General features: G+C 38.2%; 1 protein-coding gene across 1 annotated transcript in view; it reads left to right on the top strand.

Moving 5' to 3' along the window:
- Positions 1-24,133, top strand: part of FMN2 (formin 2) — a 223,260-nt gene that overhangs the window by 125,900 nt on the left and 73,227 nt on the right. Inside the window, exons 7-11 of the mRNA XM_087829045.1 lie at positions 3,763-3,854; positions 4,235-4,364; positions 5,311-5,457; positions 8,047-8,106; positions 8,233-8,353. Coding sequence (XP_087685171.1) covers positions 3,763-3,854; positions 4,235-4,364; positions 5,311-5,457; positions 8,047-8,106; positions 8,233-8,353 — 550 coding nt within the window. The remainder of the gene's footprint in view (positions 1-3,762; positions 3,855-4,234; positions 4,365-5,310; positions 5,458-8,046; positions 8,107-8,232; positions 8,354-24,133) is intronic.

The following is a 24,133-nucleotide window of genomic DNA, read 5'->3' on the forward strand; positions in this document are numbered from 1 at the left end:
ATATGCATTGACCTGAAACTAAGAGATATCCAAGATTTCTACTAGCTCGAAAGAGAGGAGGGGAGAAAGGAACAAGATCTCCTGTTAGTGCTGTCCTCAAATTCTTTATGAATAGATGGACCATAAATTCTTCAGAGCAAAAATTAATGGAATGACTTTTATGTTGGTTGAACTCTAGCTTTGATCCCCGATGCTATTTTTCTTGTATTTTAGCTGTAAATATGTAACCTTTGTTTGATAATGAAAACACTTGTTTGCCTCTTTTAATGCAGCTTCTTTTGGTCCCTAAGGAAGTCTCCCCTCAGAAGAATATGAATTGTTTATTGGTACCCTGTCTGCCTTTATCAACCATTGTTTTTATATTAACTATATTTTCCGTGATCTGCCTCGTTTCTTTGAGGACATTAACCCACTGTTTAGCTTGGTAGAGTACAGAAAGCCTTTCTTGCACATTTGCTCTTTAATAAGTACTCAGTTCTCCTGGGAGGACAGTGTCTTCTGACACATGTGTACTAAACATTTCCCAGTAATTTTCCATGATGACAGGCCGGCACTAGAGAAATGGTGCAGTTGGCTAGCAACGGTGATAAATTGCTCCATCCTGACTCCATAAATGCTCACTATACCTCCTTTAAATGCCTTTATTCTGCTGATGCTACAGGAATGTACTTATGGCTAGGAATACTATAGTTCATGTACAAGACTTTCAGGTTTGGCCTGTGAATGGTTGTATTAGGTAGCGATTTGTCAGTGGTAGTAAATGTTGATTGTTTTATAAATATATGCTAAGAGCCTTGGTTTTTACTGAAGCTGGGTCGTAACTTGAAATTATGCATGAACAGTAATAACATTGGATGTTTTTGCCATATTAGCTTGAGAGGATATTTACCTTTCCTCCTTGATGCCCATGATTGCAACAACTAAAATTGAATGTGCAGTAAAGTTATTAAAAGGATAAATAGTCAATTCTTTCAAGGATGTAAAACTCCTATCAAACTTATTAGGAAGTTGAATGATTCCAGATGACATCTCCTGTGTGTTTTGCTCTAAATTTTTGTTTACTTGCATGTTTGCCAATATATGGTTCAGTACTCAAGATTTTAGGTCCCTGAAGAGCTGTGCAGGCCTTAGACATACAACTTTAGATGGCTGCGGGTATGCAGCCAGCATTTTGCAAATTTCCCTCAGCCTGTGGCATTTAAAGACCTTCCAGTTGCTTATTGTACCTGGGGAAGGACGAGCTGTGTGGCTGTAGGTGTGAATCTATGGACCATATAAAGTATATCTCTTGAAAAGCTAGTTTTCAAGATTAGGGAAAGTGTGAGTCAACAACTAGTAGACAGACCAGCCGTAAACTCTTGAATATGTAACGTTCAAAAGAATATTTTAAATTGCCTTTTAAATAATGCAGAACCATTTCCCCTTAAAATTGCTAAGAAATTCCCAGTCCAACACAGCAAAGACTATTTCATTCATAACATACCTATATACAAGTTTTGTTTTTTTTACAAAATCAAATGGTAGCTGTCAAGTATGCAACTAAATAAGTGCAGGCTCATGTCATGAGCACCAGGATAGAGTTCTGTGGAAAGAGCAGGAGAGTTGCTGAAGACCCAACATGATTTGATCTTGGGGGAGCCGAGATAATCTTCACAGTTGGGCAGTGCGCGGGGTTCTTACGTGGTAGACGGTAATATGTTTGAGAGAAGAGCTGAGAAGATGTTCTCAGAAGATGGAGCTATTTGATCAAAGGCATGGATGTGAAAAACTAGAATGTATTTCGGGTGAGAAATTCTGTTTCCAGAAAGTAGTGCGTTGGGGAATTGGAGTTGGAATTGGGGCAGGGTTGATCAGATTATTTTTTTGTTACTGAGTTGTATGAGTTCCTTAAATATTTTGAATATCAACCCACATTGGATATATTCTTTGGGAATATGTAGGGGTGGGAAAAAGTAGATTTACAGTTGTTCATATGGAAAATAATAGAATAATTAATAATTAATAATTACACAAGAAATAAACTGTGATTTTTGTCCTCACAGCTGTAAACCTGCTTTTTCCCACCCCCTGTTCTTCCATTCACTCCATTGTCTTCTGGTTCTGCTGGTGTTTCCTTTGCTGTGCAGCTTTTTAGTGTGATGAAGCCCCACTTGTTTGTTTATTTTTTTTCTTTCCCTTCCTTTAAGGAGACATATCCAAAAAGATATTATTAAGACTGCTGTCGAATAGTTTTCTACCCATGTTTTCTTCTAGGAGTTATATAGTGGAGCTGCCTGTCTCCACACAACCCTTGCCTTGTTAATGTCCTTAACTTCATGGTCTTTTATATTCCTCCGGCCGCTCATTTCCAGAAAGATGGGTTTGGTCAGTATTAAAGGCCATCTCGTCGCTTGGCTTTACGTGGCATTGTGATATTATCTGTGGGGCCCACTCTTACAAGTGTTAACATTAAATAAATAACGTGGTATTTACTCCCCTAAAGTTTATGGGAAAAACCACAATAAACTAAGAAAAGAAAAGAAAAAAGCTTACTATGCAATTGAAATTCTAGAAGAAGGGTCTAAATTTTTGGACTAGCTTGGCATATTTGCATTAAATACACCTCCTTTACTATTTTAGATCCTTTTGCTGTATTATATTCCAAAAGCAAACTGCATCAGACCCACAGAAGACCCGCTGATCTGTCATCAGGTCCTCCTTCTGTAAAAAGAAGCTTCCTGTGAGGAACTTGCCCTTACTCTCACCAGCTGAAAACCTGCTCTTCAAAGCAGTGAACACAAAACGGGCTGTAGCTTTGTTCAGATGAAATACAGAAAGCCTAGGAATCCGTCACGATCTGTCTCCTACTGCAGTTCCTGGTCGAACTGATTCTCTGTTTAAACAAAAATAATGTAGGAAGGACTTTAAGTTCTGAGCACTAGACTGAAACTCAAGTTATGGAAGTTTATTGCTACTTGTTAATGCATTTAGAAAATGTATTTGACTGTTTTGAAACACCATTGTGAGTAATAAAAAAAGATGAGACTACGAATAAAAAAACCTCCAAAATCTCCATAAATAAGAATAGACCTGTGGTTCTCCAAGTCTATAAAGTCTTAGGCCTTATATTAAAAAGGCATAGCCTCTCTTAGAAAGAAACAAATTTATGCTGATAAATTTTTAGCTTGATATTATAAAAGGTTAGGAACACTTACGGAGAAAAGAAGCCTGGGGCCTTTTTTTGTATCAAAAAGAAAATTCAGTAGAAAAATCAAAACCTTTGGTTTTCATTCCATGGCTTAGTAATTCAATTGTATTTTCCTTTTCCCTACAAAAAACTAGCCATAAACAATTATTGCAATAGTTTAATAAGTACTTTTTTCCCTTCAACAATCTTATAACAACCTTAGGATCAAATTGCTTCCAACTTGAATTAATTCCTTAATAAGAAATACAACTTTAAAACGAAATTCTTGCATTCTGGAGAGTATTATAAACAGCCCAAAAGCAAGAGAAAAGCGTATTGTTTTAAAGCACGCTTGAATAAATAAGTGTTTTGCAGATCACTGATAGTCAATAACATTATTTGGAAGATTTGGCGACTATCTGGTTTCCATTAAACACATTTGCACTTTAAAATGCTTCATGAATGAAGTCAAGCTTTACTACAAAGAGATGCTAAGAAATATGAAAATATATAGAGTTTTGCCGCATTAAGATCATCATTATCTAAGGGATGCAGTTGACCAGATTTTGAAAAACAGCTTGGCTTTTGATTTCCAGAGGGCACAGTCCGATGAACTGGAAAAAATTGAAAAGCATGGCCGGTCCTCCAAAGACAAAGAAAATGCCAAGTCTCTGGACAAGCCCGAACAGTAAGCATGTTGTAGGACCCTGCGGGGGGCACCAGGCTGTGGGGGGCACCAGGCTGTGGGGGGAATCAGGCTGCGGGGGGCACCAGGCTGCGGGGGGCACCAGGCTGCGGGGGGCATCAGGCTGCGGGGGGCACCAGGCTGCGGGGGGCATCAGGCTGTGGGGGGCATCAGGCTGCGGGGGGCACCAGGCTGTGGGGGGCACCAGGCTGAGGGGGTTACCAGGCTGTGGGGGGCACCAGGCTGCGGGGGGCACCAGGCTGTGGGGGCTTCTCCATTTGGAAAATGCAGCGTCTGCCATTCATCATTGTGAACGATACGAGGTTGAGCAGCTGCTGATAGGAGTTACCCGGTCTCCCCCGAACTTGGCCTTATTTCCTTAGGTTCCTTTACGAGCTGTCGTTGATCCCCAACTTCTCCGAGCGGGTCTTCTGCATCCTGTTCCAGTCCACGTTTTCAGAAAGCATCTGCTCGATTCGCCGCAAGCTTGAGCTTCTACAGAGGCTGTGCGAGGTGGGTGGTGGTGCGCAGAGGCTGAAGCTTGCATTCTGATGGTCAGGCCCGTCCATATTTCAGAAAGCGTTAGTTATTCTACGTACTCATAAAATTTGAAGGCCAACAGTCCCACAAAAGAGAACGTGTTACAATTGAGCATTAAGACAAAAGGGGGCCATCTGTAATAATTTCAGCAATGAAGAAAAAAACCCCAGAAATGTTCTAACAAGCACCCTGGCCCGCAGGACCACTGTGCTCGACTGGGGTCATTGCTGATCCACCTTGGAGATGTTTGTCGCTCCTGATTTGCAGAATCTTCACTTTTCACGGCCCTCTCGTGCAACAAACTCCCAATGAAATGCAATTTGAAGGCATTTTATTTACTTTCCATCATGTTGGGAAGGGCCCCTCAATAAAACGTGAATGATTCCAGCCCAAGGATTTAGGATCAGCTTTACAATTCAACAGAAGATCAATATTCTTCCGAAAACAAAGACTAAATCTTGGCAGAAATTAGCAATGTTAACATCTAAGACAGTTTGTCACCGATCAATAGTCCCATGTGTTCTGGTTGTGGGAAATCACTTTGAAAAGTAGTAAGAAGTTATTAAAGGCACATTTTCAGAGGACGTGACGTGCACATTCAGGTTCAATTTTGTGTTTTGGTAGAAGTGAGTGTGAATTTTTCAGGGATAAATCTGAATTTGGACGTTAATCTTTGTTACTATGTTTTAGCTTCCCACAACTGTGTGAAAAATTTCTGTTGCTCCAGAGCAAGGCACAATTAGGTTGATAGCAATGGCGTTATTTTTTAGAAGTTGTCAAATTATACGTAAAATGAACAATAATAAAGTTTAGATATGACCCACAATTATTACTATAATACGAATATCTGCCACTGACTTAAGATAATTCAAACAAAACTTTGTATAAGAGAGAAATTGTTCTTTATTCTGTTTTACAGACGTTAAAAAATGGCCCAGGGGTGATGCAGGTGCTGGGTTTGGTTCTGGCCTTTGGCAACTACATGAATGGTGGAAATAAGACTCGGGGACAGGCAGATGGCTTTGGATTGGACATTCTTCCGAAGCTGAAAGACGTCAAAAGCAGTGTAAGTATTTTGTATGAATGAATGTAGGCAAATTGAGGATGAGATATTTTGTTTAGTTGTAAGTTTGACTACAAACCAGTTGTAATAAATGTTTCTTTATGTCCCAAGGTCAAGAGTTTCTTTATGTTTTGAACTAGATAAAAGCAATGGCCCTCATATATTTGTGATTTAGTAAATAATAATATTTCCTAGAGTGAGTAGTTTTGAGTTCTGTGTCTAATGAATAATTAAATAGGTAATATTTAAAATAAAATTATTTTTTCACTCTACCATGTCTGCTAATATTTATTTTTTGGACTCTGAGGACTCATCAATTTCCATAAATTAGCATATCCATTATGTTCTTCTTTCACTCTATTTTAAGCAAAACAAAGTTGAATGAAAGTAGTTTGTAAATAAAATATAAAAGATGATTCTGTTTTTCTGCATGCCACCCTCTCCTTGACGCTGGTTTGTATGGGAATGCCTAAGTCCTTTTGCAGCCTAATTACTTTTTGATCCTATTTCTCTAGTTGTGTTTCTTTGAAATTAACACCTAAAAGATTATGAAAGCATCAGTAGATATATAAGTTTAGGGAAACAACCACGATGGTAAGAGTTCAAGTCTGAGATTGTAAACTTTGAAAATAAAAGAATTCTGTTTCTCTGATGAAAGAATCTCAACGTAGAACTGAATGATGAAGGAAATTATGGATATGTTTTTACAATATTAAGCTTGAGTAAGCAGTTGGCTTACAGAGATGAAGATATATAAAATTGTCCTTCCTTGGTAATGAACTAACCTCCCCCCTAAAAAGATTCTGTTTGTTAGCTTGTTTTATTTTGGTCAACAACTCGTGTATTCAGTCATATGCTCTCTCATACGTTTATTTAACATTCCCTGGGCTGTATGAAATGCCAGACACTGCGTTTCCAAAATTGAGTAGAACCTAGTCCCTTCTTGGAACACCAACAACATATAATTTTTGTGATTTTTACGATTATATTTGTTCAAATGCTATTTTATTTGTATGATATATACTTTCATGGGAACCTTCAGCGTGCCAACCTTATAAATCACATTTATTAAAAACAAAAGCTCTGTAAACACATGGTAGTTCCAGAATAGTTCTTAGCAACTGCTCATTGGATTGAAAAACAGTAACTTTTGCAAATGACACTGGAATATCTCTAACATTGACATAGTGTTTAACTTATAAAAGTGATTTCGATAATCATTATATATGAATGAGGGATTTATTTTATTTGATTGATATATTTTAGTCAATCCCCAATAAGTTAAATTTTATTAATTTAAATCATTAAGGACTAATTTAGATAAAAATTAAGTAATGAATCAAGAAGCAGGACTTTTTAAAAAATACTTTCACTTATATTCTTACAAGAACTACTACACAAAGTCTTCCTGATTTGGTTATTTTTCTGTAAAACAAATTAAACTATACTTTTGAGTACTATTTGTAAACCTGCATGGACAGAGCTGTTACTAAGATCACTCAGAATTTTCTCTCAGCGGGCCTATCAGCAGGCATTAATAAATGTTTTGTTAATTGATTCAGATACTGCTAACCATTTCATTGATTTACAAGTTAGGAAAGTGACAGGAGGTGGAGTTAAGATATTTTATAAGCAAATCCTGTTTCTAACAAACATATTTTAATATTATTGCTATATATTATTGTGTAATAGATATTGTTTTATTATTATTGTCAACATTACTGCCACGACTACATGTTGCTCTGAGGGAAGTCTCTAATAGATATGTTCAGGGTAAATTGTAAAGGGAGGTTATTTTTTTCTAAGGAGGGGGAAAGTTATGGTTGGTTGAACATTCCAGGGAATGTAGTTAGTATCATAGGGTTTGTTTTTAAAATATATAGTTGATCTTCCACATTCAGATGATCTGGTACTAACTTTTAGCAATGCAAAAGAAAAAAAAATTAAAAATTAATGCCTCCAAATGTCCCAGAAAGTAGGTGAAAGGCTGTTTTGTGAAGACTGTTAAATATGAAACAATTTTACATTTTTCCCTATAGATCTCTACACATTGAGTTATTTATAGCTGCATGGATGTGAATTCCTCAGTCTCATTGGTTGACATAAAAATTTATAATATGTATTTGCATTTTAAAGCTCCTGATTGCCTGAAATAATAATTTATTTTATGTCCCTAATCTATATACTAACAAGACAGTCAAACTCACTGTTGGCCTGAGACCTGCTGGTCCCACTGTATAGAAATACCAGCAGTTAAGATAGCAGCTATACCTCTTAATAAAAAAATACAGAAATTAATGAACTAATTTTCTGACAGAGGAGAGTAAAAATAGGACCGTATTTATAGTGGAGTCTCCACCCTTAAGCAGCTGTGCCTAACACTCGGAGCTTAAACGGGAGCCCTGGGGAAAAGGCCTCCTGTGCCATTCGCCTCCTTAGATATAGTCACTAAGTGATTTGAAATGAAGAATTTCACATTTCATTCTAAATGTTCCATCTCTGTATGCTGATTCCCTGGAATTTATTTTATTTAACACTGTATATTTAATCACTAAAAGCTCTTGTTTTACTTACTTTGGTCTTTCTGCCTAGGACAATAGCAGAAGCCTTTTGTCGTATATCGTTTCCTATTACCTTCGGAATTTTGACGAGGTAAGAGCTTTTGCGCCAGGTATGTTTTGTTTCTCTTTGTCGAGTGCTTTGGCGTTGTTTTTCCTGTTGTATTATTATTGATGTTAATGCCGATCTGTTTAAAACGATGTGTTTCTTGCCCATCAGGATGCGGGAAAAGAGCAGTGTGTCTTTCCGTTGCCGGAGCCCCAGGACCTGTTTCAGGCTTCCCAGATGAAGTTTGAGGATTTTCAGAAAGATCTCAGAAAGCTAAAGAAAGACCTGAAAGGTAACTCAGTCTCAAAGAAACTCGTGTTTGTTATTTATGCTTTTTAAATGAGAGAAGACAGACGTTTTGATGTTGTTGAACTAAACGTCTTTTTATAGCCTTGACCAAAGAAAAATTGTTTGGTACAGCAGAAGAAATTTTTTTACCAATAATTTTATTCTTTCGTTGTTTAAAAAGTTAAGTGTATTAGAAACTTGATTTTTGAGTGGTATCTTGGTTCTTTCACCAGGAGCAAATTCGATGGTCTTGTTTTTACTTTACGGCCAAGAACATTTGTAAGTTTATCTTGTTGCTGTTAAGAGATGAGCAGTCCCTCCCAGCCCTCCCTTCATGCATTTGCCCAAGGCTTGGAGGCTTGTGAACTTGCCTGGGAACAAAATATCTTCTTTCACATATTTGGTCAAAAAGCACGTGAGGGGATGTTTTGTTGTTAATTGAGAAGCCTTGTATCAAATCATTTTGAAGAGATTCTGAAATTCTTCACATTTCTAAATTAAAAGTAACATTTGCACAAAAGCAAATACTTTACACTTTTAAAAATTATTTTTGTGAGTAAAATTTCTGTTATCCCCTGGCCATGAGTTTTCTTACAGTTATGGAGCTGAGAACACCTCAGCCTGTCTAACTCTATTAAGCACAGGCGGGAGTGACTGAATTTACCTGAGATTTCCATGGGCTGTGTGACTACATGGAAAGAAGAGGCTTGGTTACCCCTGTCCAGAAACCAAACAGATGGTGTAACTTTTTAAGCGCTTCTACCCCAATTTTGAAATGGTATCCATATTGATCTATAATGAAATTTATGGAGTTACATAGATTCTGGCCGCAGATGCTTTTATATGGATTAAAGTCAGCATAGCAACATTACGGTTTGCCTACAGTTTCTAAACACTCAGCAACATTTATTATGAGCCTGAAGCATATTGGGCATTTGTGGGTGCTATGGGCACCCTCAAATATGGGTGCTCATTTGTTGAACCCAAGATGACTGCCTTATTTTAAAAAGAAAGAAAATTATGTCGTTTTTGTACAATACTATGTTACTATGTATTTAAGTATGCTTTTTAAAAACAATAAAAAGCCAAACTATTCATGTATAATATTTATCTTACTTCAAAATTATACCAGGTATATTGGTTTATTGGTTTGATGTCAATCTCTCTCTCTCCCTCTCTTCCCCAGTGCTAGGGGAATTTCTGGGTTATCAGGAAAATACTTCACACTTTAATCAACAATTCAGCCTTGCAGAGCAGGATTTCACAGCGTACAGGGGATTTGATAAAGGAGAGGAATGGTAATCCTACTGCCAGGGGGCGTATGTTTCCTTAGGATGCTGGCGCCTCGCTTTGGACTGTTACCTCATTTACTTGTCATATCTGCACGCTTTCTTACCATGGTTATTAAACATACATGTGCCATGGAAATAGCAAGTTCTCCCAAGACTTAGAGCTGAACAGGGAGAACTGACCGCAGATAATGGGCCTGAAAAGGACCAGTAGCCGCCGCCCCTGTGCTGTTTCCTCTCGGGCATCTGTCTCTCGAGCAGCATGGTGACTGCGGATTAAACGCTGAAGGAGTTTCTTAGCAGTTTGTCAGTGCTTCGGAGGGTGAAGGAGGAACTGATTTTAACTCGGAGGGTTTACTCTTTGCATATAATAAGGCCAGCTTCTCCGAAAGGCGTGTTTCCTCAACCAGCACCTACAGCATTTGGCTACTATAGTATTTTCTCGAGTTTGTGCCTCGTTTGTGAATATTTGGCACCCTAGAAATGGAGTGTTTTCATGACCAAGTAAATATAAGGAGTTCACAGTGCTTTCCGAAAGAAGGGTTAGCAACAGTTCTTGATTTATTTGACCACAGAGCACTTTCCCCCCCCCAGAATATCTGGTAGGTCCTCTGGTGGGCGGAACACATTCATAACCCATGGACACAGACAGTGTGGTGAAGGCCCGGGCGGGGTGGGGGGGCAAGGCAGAAGGAGCCAATGGGCGAAAATGGGAACATCTGAAATCTTTCAGCAATAAAGATTAATTAAAAAAAAAAGAAATGCAGGCCTGGTGCCACATTAGTAACAGAAGCGTGGCATTTGCTTACAGCGAAGGTGGGGAAATGAAGCTACAGTTCACTACAGTTCATGAAATAATGCAATTATGTATTATGTTCTTGTAAAATGAGAGCAGCTTGAGCTATTTACAAGGCTGTCAAACTCTCAGGTACCTTTTAACACTGACAAAATTCATAATTTAATCATACCTCTTTTGTTTTGTTTTTTCTTTTCCAAAATTTGAAGTTTTGCATAGAAAATAAGATGTTTTGTAACACAAGGAAGGGACTTGTGAGCTACAACTTAATTAAATTTAATTTCTGGGAAGGATTCAGCATGAATGTAACATTTCATATCAGCCAGGCATAAAATAAAAACTGCCTCATGTCCCTTTTGGGAGGAGATGGGTATAAATAGATGTGATATGTGCCTTCATCTGACTAAATGGGAGTCAAGTGGGAGATGATTGGGTTATGTTATTTTGGATATAACTAGTTTAAAATAATGTCTTCTTTAATAAACGTAGCCTATTAAAAATGATTCCTCCTAAGTGATTAAATTAGGTAACTCAATTGAAGAAGATTTAAATACCCTATCCAGTTTTTGTCAGAAGCAAGTTGTTTTAAGAAGGTTTAAAAAATGAGATGATATATGTAAAGAATTTATCTCAATATTTTCCATCTAGTAAATATCATCTATTCATAATAAAAAAAAATAGACTAGAGAGTGTAATCAGTTTGATAAAGAGATAAGAAAAGCCATGAAGACACTCGTTTTCTGGCTAAATCACTTCTTCTGCAATCCTATGAGACTCAAATACAAGCTGAGTTCAGGGGAGTAGAAAGTGACAGAGCCACAGGGATATGTACCAACCAGCTCACGAAAGCCAGCAGAGCCATGCTGGGCGGGAAGATTAATGAATGAGAGATGTGTGTGTGCATTTGGAACAGGTGGGAAGGAGAAGGAAGGGGGCGCTGAGAAGTGTTTCAGGCAGAGGAAAAGTCTAAATGCTCGTGTATTCTTGGTACATCATATGAGATGAGAGAGCTCACAGACACTCCACAAGTTTATACACTTTATAAGGAGGTTACATTTTATTCTAAGTGCACTATCCAGCCACTAAAAGATTGTATTTAGGAAACTGGAGTGCTAATGATTTATGTCTTGAAAATATTGCTCTGGCAAGCATAGAATTTGGGAGACTTAGGAAGGAACTTAAATAAAAGATAATAGTGATTTTGACCCAGGAGGGAAGAAAACAAAGGAGATGGAAAGAACGAAACATGTGTTTCTAATTTTTAGGGGCAGCGAGGGTGGTATAAAGTAATTATTTAAATTTTTCTGTGTACTAGGTAATATATAAGAACTTCTTAAAAAATTGTATCACTCCATAATTTCCATTTAGTCAACACTATGTAGGTTACTGTAATGTTTTTCTATTTGAGATGTTTACGTTTCTTTACATCAGCTTTGAAAAAAGTGTTCTCATTTGTGATATTTTTTCCGAAGTTAATAAGCTTCAAGTATCTTTCTCTCTTCTCATCTTTCCTCTCCTCCTCCATACCAACATGCACACGTACTGGGTTCAAATGGACCTTTCTCAGGAGTCTTAGACTTTTCATGCAGTAAATCTCTTGAATCTTTGTTAAATTCAGTAGTAATTTTTCCCTGTGGAAGAAAAGCAAGTAGTACGCGCTTTAATTCTTAAATTTGGTGCCATTTATTCATTTTAGGAAAAAGCAGTCAAGTTGTACTTCCTTGTTTTCACTAATCACTTACTTTTCTGATCCAACTGGCTTGAAAAGAACCACAGCGCATAAAAGGTGATTAGTTCTCTGACATTTGAGTTAAGATTTATTTTAGAAGTTATCCATGATTGTGTTGCAAAGTATAATTTGCAAAAATTGGGGTTTTTTTAGTGCAATAGCCAACTTAGATGAACTCAAAGCCATAAGATGCCGTTCCCCGCAGAGACCCAGTATAAGCAAACTATCACACTAAGACATGGTCTTCAAATATATATATCCATGGTCACCATAGGGCTAAAGTCATTTACAGCAGTTTCCATGCGAATGCTTCATTCTCCGTGACCAAGGTCCTGGAGTTCTTTTTTTATGTTCAGTCGGAAAACTCCTACTCATCCTTTTATACCCAGCTGAAATGACTCCTCTTCAGTGAAGCTGTCTGGAGGAACGTGCCCTGTAAGAGAACGTTGGTAAAGGCACACAAAGTAAACGGAGATTTGCAGAGGTAAACGACAGCATGTGAAAAGTTAGAATGTAAATGTCAGTACTTTTTCAAAGTACACCTAAAATCACATCTCAGTAAATACTATCGATTAGTATCCTTTTTAAAAATGAAAAAAGTCAGAGTTGTGAAATACTAACAAAGATGTGGATTAGAGAAAACTCTTTTACAATGATAATGGAATCATAAATTGATATACTTTCTTGGGAAACCGTCTGACAATAACTAACTAAGTTGAAAAAGTCTATAGTCTCGGACCCAGGATTTGGTCCCTGGCCTAGACTATATCCCAGTGCAAAGGCGACCGCGTGAAATCTCCAACTGCGTTCATATTTACAGCAGCAGCCCCCAAGCCCCTCAGGTGTTTTTCAACAAAATAATTGCTGTAAATGATGGTATCTTTTATTGAACATCTATTGAACAGTGAAACTGATTACACATTTACCTGTATTAAACATGGATAAATCTTATTAATGCAATCTTGAGAAAAAATAAGACTAGGAAAAATAAAAGCAGTATGATTTCAATTTTCAAAGTTCAAATATGCATATGTGTGTATATAGAACTAAACAATTCCTGGTTTAGGATAGCAAGGGGATGAAAAACATAACCTTGAAGGTGACGGTTATCTCTGGGCCTGAGCGTGGGTTCTAGGAAATACATGGGGCTCTTCCTGTATGTTTAGGAAACTCGAACTGACAAGAATGTTGGCTTTAAATATATCTTTTGTTAGTTCTATGTTCATAGGCCCAAACTAGAAAATATTTCCACTGGGAGGTGGTCTGTCTTAAGTTATGGTTTTGTAAGCATTGGATAAAATGTTGCTTTATTTATATCTTGAAAACAGACAGATGAGTAAGAGTTTTGCTCTTGGGAATGCTATGATTTATCTTTACGTATCTTTAAATTCACAAATGAGTTTTACACCATAGTGGAGCCCGCTAGCAAGACACCATTCCTGAAGCAGCTAGCAGCCTCAGTGGCATCTGTTGAGGGATGTCACTCGCTGCAGCTTGAGTGTGTGGGGCACTTGCTAATGCCCTTCATGCCTAGGAACACCTGCTGTATCAGTCATTCCCATCCAGCATCACTGCATATCGGAACTGGAAGATATTGGGGACTATAGGACAATACTACTCCAGAGATTCTCAAAGAGTCTTTGAGATTTCCAGGGGAGTCTTAGAAGCCTGCAGTGAGACTTCAAGTCATCATTTAATACCATTTTGGGGGGACAAGCAATATGAAGCCAGGCACCCTGCCAATATTATCAAGATCCTATATAAGCTTCTGTGACAGTCACTTAAGTCCTCAATAAACATTATCAGCTAGTTCTAAAGGTGTGATTATATTATATCCTTAGAAAATACCAGAGTTTTGCTCTGGATCAGTTCATATATGTAGTATTTATGGTACACTGTATAATATTTTCAGTTTTATGCAAATAATTTTTATACTTGAGGCATTATACCATTTTAGTTGTAGAATTAATCTTAAATAGTGTTAGTACAAATCTAAATGTTTGCACAACTTGTACATTTTTGAAGACATTATGGTTAAGGATGGACATATTGAGAATTCTAGAACCATATGGGAAATATCAGTAGGTTGGTTTGTGGTATTGAGAGCCATAGCGTAGATACAGGGGGACAGTGTATTTCATGGTGCTGACTGAGCAGGTGAGTTTTGAGTCTGAAGCCACAGTTGACTCTGTGGCAGCCACCATACAGCATACATCCCGACTGTGGCATAGAGAACACCTCCCCTCGAGGACCAATTCTGCAGTTTTGTTCAGGGAGCGGTTCCTGCAGAGCAGGTGTGGATGGGCCCGGTCTCTGCTCTTACAGTTGCTTTGTAAGCGTCTCATTGACTGCACTGATCTGCTCTAAATAGCAGTTGGTTTTGGCAGCAGTTGAGTTTGGGAGAAAGAATTTCTGATATAATCAGCCTTCTTTGTTCTTTGTGTCTGTTGTGTGCCTCCCTTGAAACTTGATGAGGCAGGTTTATGGATGCCAGTGAAACCTTCTGGAAGCTCACAGAAAGACATGACTCTAAACTGCTTAACATGGATTGATGGAACTTGCAGACATATAAGTTACAGCTGGACTATTTCACTTCCCTAGAAAAATAACCAGAACCCTCATGATCATGGTTCATTTCAGAGAGTGGTGTGTGATGTTCGTATTTTAATCAAATGGGGATAAGATGATTTCCGCTGTGCCCCCAACTGTGCCAGCCTGCGATGGCACTGATATACTGGAACCCGTTTTCCAGTGGGAACATCCGAGACACTTGTTATTCCTGTCCTCTGGCTAAATTTGTCCTTGTATTTGGGAGCCTAGCTCATGTTTTCCAATATTAGCCCGTTTGCACAATGCAAAATCTTTTCAGATTAAGAAGGTCTTTAAATTAAACAAAAACCAACATGATTGGAATTACTCAGTTATGCCAACAGCCTTTAACAGATTAAAAAAATATTTGGATTTGACTGTAATGCGGTTTTCCAGGAACTTTTATCTTATGTTATGTTTTTAATAATGTTACTAAATGACCCTTCAAGTTTGTGAGATTACAGTGTTTGGTATTTTTCTAAAAAAATTCACATAGCCACATACCAATTTTGAAGATGATATGTAATGACCAGGATGATATTTTACACCAAGATGCCCTATTGCTAAGAGAAAAATGGGTCCAATCCTATAAATTTCCTTGTTCAACATATTCATATATATTATTGAATATATACGTATATATAAGAAGTATACATGTATAAGTTATACAAACTCTAGATCTTTACATTTTATTATTATAGTTATCCAACAGGCTTTTCCTTCTGAATATAATGAATAAAACAACAGCCATCCGCAAATAATTGTTCCTGTTATATATCACAGTGAAGAGCTTTAGTGACTTGGGTTGGGCTTAGGTGTGTGCACTTGGCTTAAGATTTACATGGTGTTTTATGTGACCCACCACTGGAGGCTTAGTATCCAGACTAAGGAAAGTCATGGTCATCGGCATAGTTGAAAATAGTTATTTTCACAAGGTATAAATGCTTCTTCTGTATTTCAAACACTAGGCACACAGAGGTAACTTCATGGAATGCAAATTATAATCAGAGATAAATACACATAAACAAATAAATGCAATAAGATAATATCATTAACAGCTATCATTTTTTGGGAACTTAACAGTCAGCTCAGCGCTTATCGCTCAAAGTGCCCTGCCTTCATCAGCTCAATTTCTAGTTGAGGAAGTTGGGGCTCAGATAATTTAAGGACTGGCCCAAGATCACATGGCTATTAGTAGAACCAGATCTGAATCCAGATCTATATTAGTCACATCTTCCCTTCGATCTTGTATCATTCACACATGTGTTCTGTAGAAGAGGGAGATCAAAGTGCAGGGAGAGATCGACCCTCTTGGCCTAGGGTGATGCTTGAACCTTGCTGCGATAACTGTGTACGGATGGACAAGTCAGGGTTCAACAGTCGATCATAAAGGGTAAGAGCATGTCAGGTAGAGCAATAGCGTGCATAATTTCAACGGATACATTTTCCAAATTAATAAGTTCATATGAATGGACTTAATGGAAAGGAGAGTCCAATTCATCTTTCCATTCATTCCGCAGGTCTTTGTTGAATGCCTGTTGCCTGCCAGGGAATGTTCTAAGTACTGGCATAAAAGTGGAGTAACTAAAGAGTGATGGGAGATGAGGGTCCTCCTCTGTCCTAGAGAGTGGAATTCTGTGACTCACGGAAGGTCCAAACTGTCTATGGTGAATCTGAAATACCTTAAAAGCAAAAAGTGTCACTCCAGAGGGATGCACCGGAGAGAGAGAGAAAGAGAGAGAGAGGGAGAAAAGATGCTTGGCAGAGAGATGAATGGACATTACTAGAAACACCAAGACACGTGACAGGCAGGGAGTGAAAAAAAGAAGACATAGGGAGGTGAGGGACTACTTTTTTGGGCAGTTACACCCGAGTCAAGTCATGAAGTACTAACGGGAATTGGTGAGTTAAAGGGTGGTAGTCAGGAGAGAGGCATTCCAAGTGGAGGAGCCAACAGGAGCAAGGGAATGGAGACGAGAGCTTGCGCTGGGTCTGCCAAATATCAGGAGTAGAGGTAGACGATTTGGAAGTTGGGTGAGCCTTGGATGTGGAAGGTGCCAGACTTCATATCGCAGGCTTTGAAACCGTTCCTCTATTCAGGATGTGTGGCTGAGTGGGAAGAGGTCACTGAACAGTGTTAGGTAAGTGGTCAAGTCTCTTTTTGAGCTGTGAGGAGGAGCGTGGGTCTGTGGAGGGTGGGAGACAGGAAGCCCAGGTGAGAACAATGCAGGCATTGGTACCAGAATGGAGCAGGTATGGAGCAGACGGGCAGGCTTAAGAAGCATTTAGGGGGTAATAGCACCTGGATGTTGGGTAAGGAGAGGGAGTCAAGAATAACACTCCTGCTTTGGTTTAAGTTATTTAGGGTAGATGATGGTACCACCAATGGAGAGAGAATAGAGTCATGGCGGTAGTGAGGCTAGAGAAGGCTCTGATGAGGTCTGTATTGCAAATGCTGAGTGTTTGATATCTGCAAAAGTTTAACAAATGAATCTGAAGCTACAAAATACCTGGGCCAGAGATGTGGGTTGGACACCCACCAGCACGTGAGAGGCTGCTCAGGAGAGTGAGGAGTGCAGGGGACGTAGGTAGAGAGACCCTTGGTGTGTGTCACTGGTTCTAAATTTTACTGCATCTGATTGTGTTTTCCATTGGATGGGGACAGTACAGCCCTCCTGTACTCTCCTGCGAGGGGAAAGAAAAAGGAAATACAGTTTGACCTGGAGGGGAAAGAAAAGGGAAATACAGTTTTATAAGATACAGAAAATGACCTGGAGGGGAAAGAAAAGGGAAATACAGTTTTATAAGATACAGAAAATATTTTAAAGAGTGCAATGACGAAGTTTCCTTGAAGAATTGGCAGCCTTAAGAATTGCAGTGAGAGCTGTCTACCTCAGTCAGACATGTATCTGTCCTAAGTTTTGTCTTTCAAATATATGCTTTTCAATTTTGAAGTTTTTTTTGTTTTTTTTTCAGGCCCAGGTTGCTCACTGTCAGCAAAAGGGCAGAAAATTCGTCAGAAACTTTCTTAGAAACCCTTCTTAATGAAGCCCAGTGGGCTCTATAGATCGCTAAAGCATTTACGAGGCCTAGGAAGGCCATAAACCTTGGAGTCAGATCGGATTCCACTTAGAAATCTGCTGCTTAGTGTCTTGGATCCTTGAGCAAATTAGTGCCCTCCCTGAACCTTAATTTCCTCACCTGTAACAGGGTGATAATATCCACTTACTAATCTATTCTAAACATTAAGTTAAATAACAGGTGAAAGGACCTGCCTTGTAGTGGAGGCGCCATATCGATTGGTTGCTCTACTAACCTTAGCACCAGTTATTTCTTTTTCAGAAATTTGGACTTTAACTGGGGATGAACTTGTATTAGAAGTCAGTTGATAATAATAACTATTTGACCACTTTCCATCTATTAACTGATTCAATCCTCATAACAACCCTGAGAGGCAGGCGCCAGGGTCCTCCATTCGACAGATGGGCCCGAGGCTCAGAGGTTGAGTAACTTGTCCAGGTTGACACACTGTGGAAGTGACCGAACTAGAGTCACAGGTTCTTAGAATTTATTTTTACAGTCCCCTCAGATGCAGCCTTGGTTATAGGCATCTCATGTCAGTGTTTGGATGTTTCCAACATAGATGGAGAACATATGTCAATTATTGTGGTTAACAGGAGAGTCTAACTTTAGCTAATAGGGTTTTGAAGTTGTTTTAACGCTCCATCGACGGTGCTGTAAACAGCGTGTCTCTAATTGCAGCCTGCGAGCTGGAAGCGGGGAAGGTGTACCAGGTCTCCTCAGAAGAGCACATCCAGCCTTTCAAGGAAAACATGGAGCGATTTATTATCCAAGGTAAGCTCTGCAGAGATTTCACGTTTCCCTCCCTGTTCAGCAGAGGGGGAAAGGCATTAGAGAAAAAAAATACACACATTGGCTTAAAAGGGCTTGACATCACAGAAAAACAAATTATGTTTAATCATGACTCACACGGTTGCGAGAGACTAGCAATTTGTTCAATATGCTATTTTGTGAGTAATGTTCATTATTGCCGTTTTTCATGATGGCACATATAGTAGATATTGGTTAAAATAGCTCATATTTAGAAAGACTTTCAAATTGTTATACTTTGATAGAAAATTAGATATCCTTCTAAGTTTAGTTGGGCTTATGACCTCAGTTCAACCTGGTATTTATTTAGTTTGTCAAAATATTGCATCCAAAAACAAAGTATGTTCATGTTTTGCAGACCTTTAAAACATGATATGCCGTGTTTTTATAGGATATATAAATTCTTCTGAATACTTAACACCTTTTTTTCCAAGGAGCTGAAAAACTTTGCCAATATTATCTCATGGGCTTTTTCTATATTCCTTTGAGTTAAGTAGGGATGAGACATTTCAGAAGATATTAAGGAAACAATTTGTCTAAAGAGAAAAGAAATCTATTAAAATTATTGCTGTTTGAAATCACTGAAACTTACAATTAGTTCCATGCGCTCGCTACTCAAAGCATTTCCTCTTTGGAATGTCCCATCTCTTCTGTAGATCAGATTTGTGGCCTTTCATGGTTTGGGACAGTTCTGGCTGTTTCGGGGATTCTCATGGAGGCCGACATGGCATGAGCCTGAGGACACATGCACTTCATTGTCTGTTAGGCTACGGATTTATAGGTTATTCAAGTGTCATTAATGATGACTTACAATGAATGAGACATGCTGGAGTTTGACTAAACATTAAGGACAGCTTTTTTGTTTTAGGTGGGAAAAGACTATTTAATCATTTAATAAAATCATGAAGATGGAAACAGAACATCAAATAAGAAACAGAATATGAAATAGATTCATAAATCACAAAGTGGTTGTCATTTCCAAGTTTTCGGGTTCTCATGACTTAAAGTGGAAAATGCTCATTGATTCCTAAGTGGTCCTGTGACTGAAATCATGGTCCTGTGGTTACATGTTAGAGGACCCTGTAAGCTCACTCCACTCTTTAACGGTGAATAAAAATGAGTCTTGCCTTTTCCATTCACTGGTTTTAGGATCAGGAACTTGTAATTTTACAAAACTATGTAGGTAAAAGGATGGAATTTTTGTTTGTCTGTGGGAAGAAAGGAGCTCTAATTCTATGACTCGTTAAAAAAAAGAAGCCAAACAATTTGCCGGCTTTCGCATCTAAAGTGTTGGCCAATGTCACCCAAAGAGTTGTTCACATTATGTATGGTTTATTATATAATATTCTCCGTATGCATTTTTGGACTCCAGGCATTGGCATTTTCTTTATAACTATATCTTAGTCATTTTTGGAATGAATAGCAAAGTTAAATTTTGAAACCCAGATGGAATTTCTAGACGGTGGATTGGACATACAAGCAACACGATTATTGAGCAGGTGTGGTTACCTAGGAATTCTGGGGAATAGCATTTATACGATGGACAGAGAAGCCCCCACAGGTATTATTATTTAGAGAGGTCGGAGGAAAACCAAGAGAGGCTGTTGTAATGGAAGCCAGAGTTAGGAAGGGTTTCAGTGAGGAGGGAATCATTGTAGTGGTACCTGTTCATGGCTGGGCCACTCTGGGGTTGGCATCTGCAAAAGTCAATTTTCTGAGCTTTGAACATTTAAGAAAAGTGAGGAATGGAAGGGCATAACTCTGTAACAGTTTTAGAAGTTATCGGGGCCAACTATAACTGATGCATAAGTGTTTGACTTAACTGTTTACTCCAAGTCTCTATAATTTAGCTATCTCTAATTTATGCCAACATGTGATAATTTTATTTTTGTGCCTGCATTATGAAGAATACTAATTTGGCCTGGCCAGCATGGCTCAGTGGTTGAGCGTTGACCTATGAATCAGGAGATTGCTGTTCAATTTCTGGTCAGGGCACATGCCCGGGTTGTGGGCTCGATCCCCAACAGGGGGCATGCAGGAGGCAGCCGATCAATAACTCTCATCATTGATGTTTCTATCTCTCTCTCACTCTCCCTTCCTCTGTCTCTCTCTGAAATCAATAAAAACATACTTTTTTTTTTTTAAAGCATACTAATTGGTTATCTCTAGTTGGTTACTGAACATATATTCGTAGTTTTTGTTAAATTTTCTTTTGTGCCCCTTTTTTTAAAGTAGCCGAATGTAGGAGGTGAGAAAGATGAGAGAAACAAGACCACTAGGGAGCTTCATGCTTCGCTCATATTTCTCTCAAAACTTGGCGCACTCCCTCCTTTTTATTTTCCCTCTTTCGTTTTGAATCCAAGCTGCATTTTGGCCAAAGCGTGCATATGAACATCATATTGCTGAGCCATAAAGAACTTAGACGTAGCGATCGCCTTGGCACGTGCGCCTGCTGGGGTTGCTGGGGAAGCAAGAGGAGCCCGGCTCTCTGTTGTTGGCCTGCACAGCCTTTTACGCATGTGATGTGTTTTGATAAGCGTATATTTTAAAACTTAAGCTTAACTGTTTTGTTTTATTTGTGTTTTTTTTTTGGTTGAATGACAAATTAAAAGAAAAAGAAAGGTAGTTTCTCTCCGTGGTGTGAAATGAGTTAGAGTCCCTATCAGGATTTTATAAATCAGAATTGGCTGATAAGATTTTCATTAGTCTCACTCTCCATACCTCCCTCCCCCCTCTTTTTTTCAAATGTTTCTTCCTTAAACGAAGCATAGTGAATTTTAGCTGAATAAAGCAATAGAACCAAGATGAAAAAGCATAAATCTACAATCACACGCATATAATTTAAAGGGTGTTGAAACCTCAACTCTTAAATATATGACCTATGCTTGAGAATGAAGAGATGCTGAAAGCAGTGGGTATTAACTCGACCCAAGACTCAGAAGCCTGCTGAGAGCGTCTCCTCTCAGAAAGGGTACCCATGGCGCCTGGAAGCTGTGATCCATATTTAGAGTGCGCATGCTCAGTGCTTTATTTTTTCTTTTCTGAAAATATCATGAGAACTTCTTTTAGCGATGATCACAATATAAGATGAGTTTAATTTTTCGAAGTAAGCTTTCATCGACCATTTGAAATTGAGAAACATAATCGTCTTTTAAGCAAATGTTTAACTTGTTATCAGCACAATAGCAATAATAACAATATTAAGCATTAATAAAGAGTTAGCCAAAGCCCTTTATACTCCATGTGATTGCAGTTTCATAAGTCTTTGGGACAATGTGGGCAGCCAGTGTCCCATTTTACAACAGGGAAACAAAGCCTCAGAGGGCTCAATACTGACTAAAATTACATGATATATAGCAACGTCCTGTTGGAACCAAGACGTTTTATAAGAGGCTGGGCAATTACCTTTTACAGGAGCTTGGAGCTATATTTTATTTTAATTTAAAAATTGTTAGAATATAGTTAGGGGCTCCAAGAGGTAGCGAATAGGCAATGTGTAATATCAGGTGATTGAAACCATAATGCAGATGAAACCCATGTAAGATATCCAGTTGAACTCAAAGTCACCGATATCAGAACAGGACAATGGGAACACTTGGTATTCTTGGTAGATACACTCTGACACCATCCACCAGACCGACAAAGCTTTTTCCCCTGACATTGATAAGTGATGATTCCGTTTTCATTCCATTGAACCCGTCCCATCACTCTCAGCAGTTGAGAAGCATGTATTTGAAGCGATTCCTTGGTATATCACCACTTCTGTGTCACCACCTCTCTTTGAGGGCTACATTTCAACAGCCGCGGTCATTCATTCTGTAACAGTCGATGAGAAATGATCAAAGGCCTCTGCGGAGGGACTGGAATCGATTACACATGAGCATCGCTAGCTGCCTCCTGCATATTCCACTTGGATGCTCCCACCGACACCTCATCCTGCACATTCCATATGCACTCATGCTGTGTCCCCAGCACCCAGGAGCACTAACAGACTCCAAATAAATATCCATTTCATAGGTGAATGAATGAACGCTCACCCATGAGGTTGTCTAAGAAAGGGACTTTGGCTTCATTGTTTATTTTTTAACGAATGAGTGAAAGAAGTAATGTTTAAACACTACATCTGTTACAAAATTCAGGTATATAATGGGATGTAAGTCTTCTCTGTAATACTTCCTTCTATTTTAACCATGTTTATATTTCATTTCTATCCTTCCAGAGAAAATTTGTGCATGTAAGCATATTAATATGCATATATAAATTTGTATTTTTACATATTTTACTAGTGAATACATACTCTACATATTGGTTTTCCTCCCTTTTCATTTTTATTTGAAATATTTATATTTATGAATGTTTCATATATTTAATATATATCATATATTTTATAAAATATAAAATAATATGTATGAAATTATTTTATGTGTATACAATATATAAATTTATATGTATACAACATATAATTTTGTATGTTTTATATTCATTTTATAAAGCAAAACACAAAAATAAATTAATTTTATTATTATTTATACTCTTATTGTTTGCTGTAACTATGATCTATAAAGTTGCCACAAATATTGAACTAGTGAATATTGAACCATTGCTCCTAGCAGCAAACACAGGGTTAGGTTTCTTTAAGCCTCTGGTCGTGTTTAGGTCTTGTTTTCATCATTTGATCTACATACGACCTTGCTTTATGTGTGTTCATGTTTGAAGACATGTAGTATATATTGTTGGCTGATTAACGTTGAACTCACACCTGAATGGAGCTCATCTAACACACAGATTTTCTCCTATGTGTAAAGCACTCCCAGCCTTCCTGTCCTCGTGAACACTGGACAGCACTGCAGCCATTCTAGAGTGGAAATTACCAAAAAAAAGCACAAAGTTGGTGAAAAATGTGTCACAATAGACTGTGAAAATGATTTACAATATGAGAAGTTAGAGCCTCGCCTTGTTCAGCTTCGGCTGGCGAAGTGTTTGTCAGGCGACTCAGAGTTTCCACTGTTCTGCACATGTCCACCATGGCTCCAAAAGCTCTATAAGTATTTATTTTGGAATTAAAATAAATTTTACTGAGAAGGCAAATTTAAAAATGCAGGTTCGATGGATACTGAGGGTCAAATGTCTACTGGAAAGAGATATATGTTACGTATAACACAAATAAGGTTATATAGGTATGTATATTTTATAACCTAAATGAGGTCTGAAGAATTATAATGACGTGAAGAGCCGTATCCACCCCGCTCAAGGAATAGAACTTAATATGTCCAACTCCTCTCTTTATTCTTACTCAGTCATATGCCTACATTCTCTTCAGACGTCACCAGTAATCTGAATTTCAAATGTATCATTTTCACGCTTTCTTTTTCAAAAAATTTATTTCACCCATTTGTCTATCCGCTCTCCCCTCTTTGGCAGCCATCAGCTTGTTCTCAACATCTGTGGGTCTGTTTCTGTTTTATTTTTTTCATTTGTTTTGTTTTGTTT

This window comes from Miniopterus natalensis, chromosome 21 (assembly GCF_054644295.1).
Source record: "Miniopterus natalensis isolate mMinNat1 chromosome 21, mMinNat1.hap1, whole genome shotgun sequence".
Lineage (NCBI taxonomy): Eukaryota > Metazoa > Chordata > Mammalia > Chiroptera > Miniopteridae > Miniopterus > Miniopterus natalensis.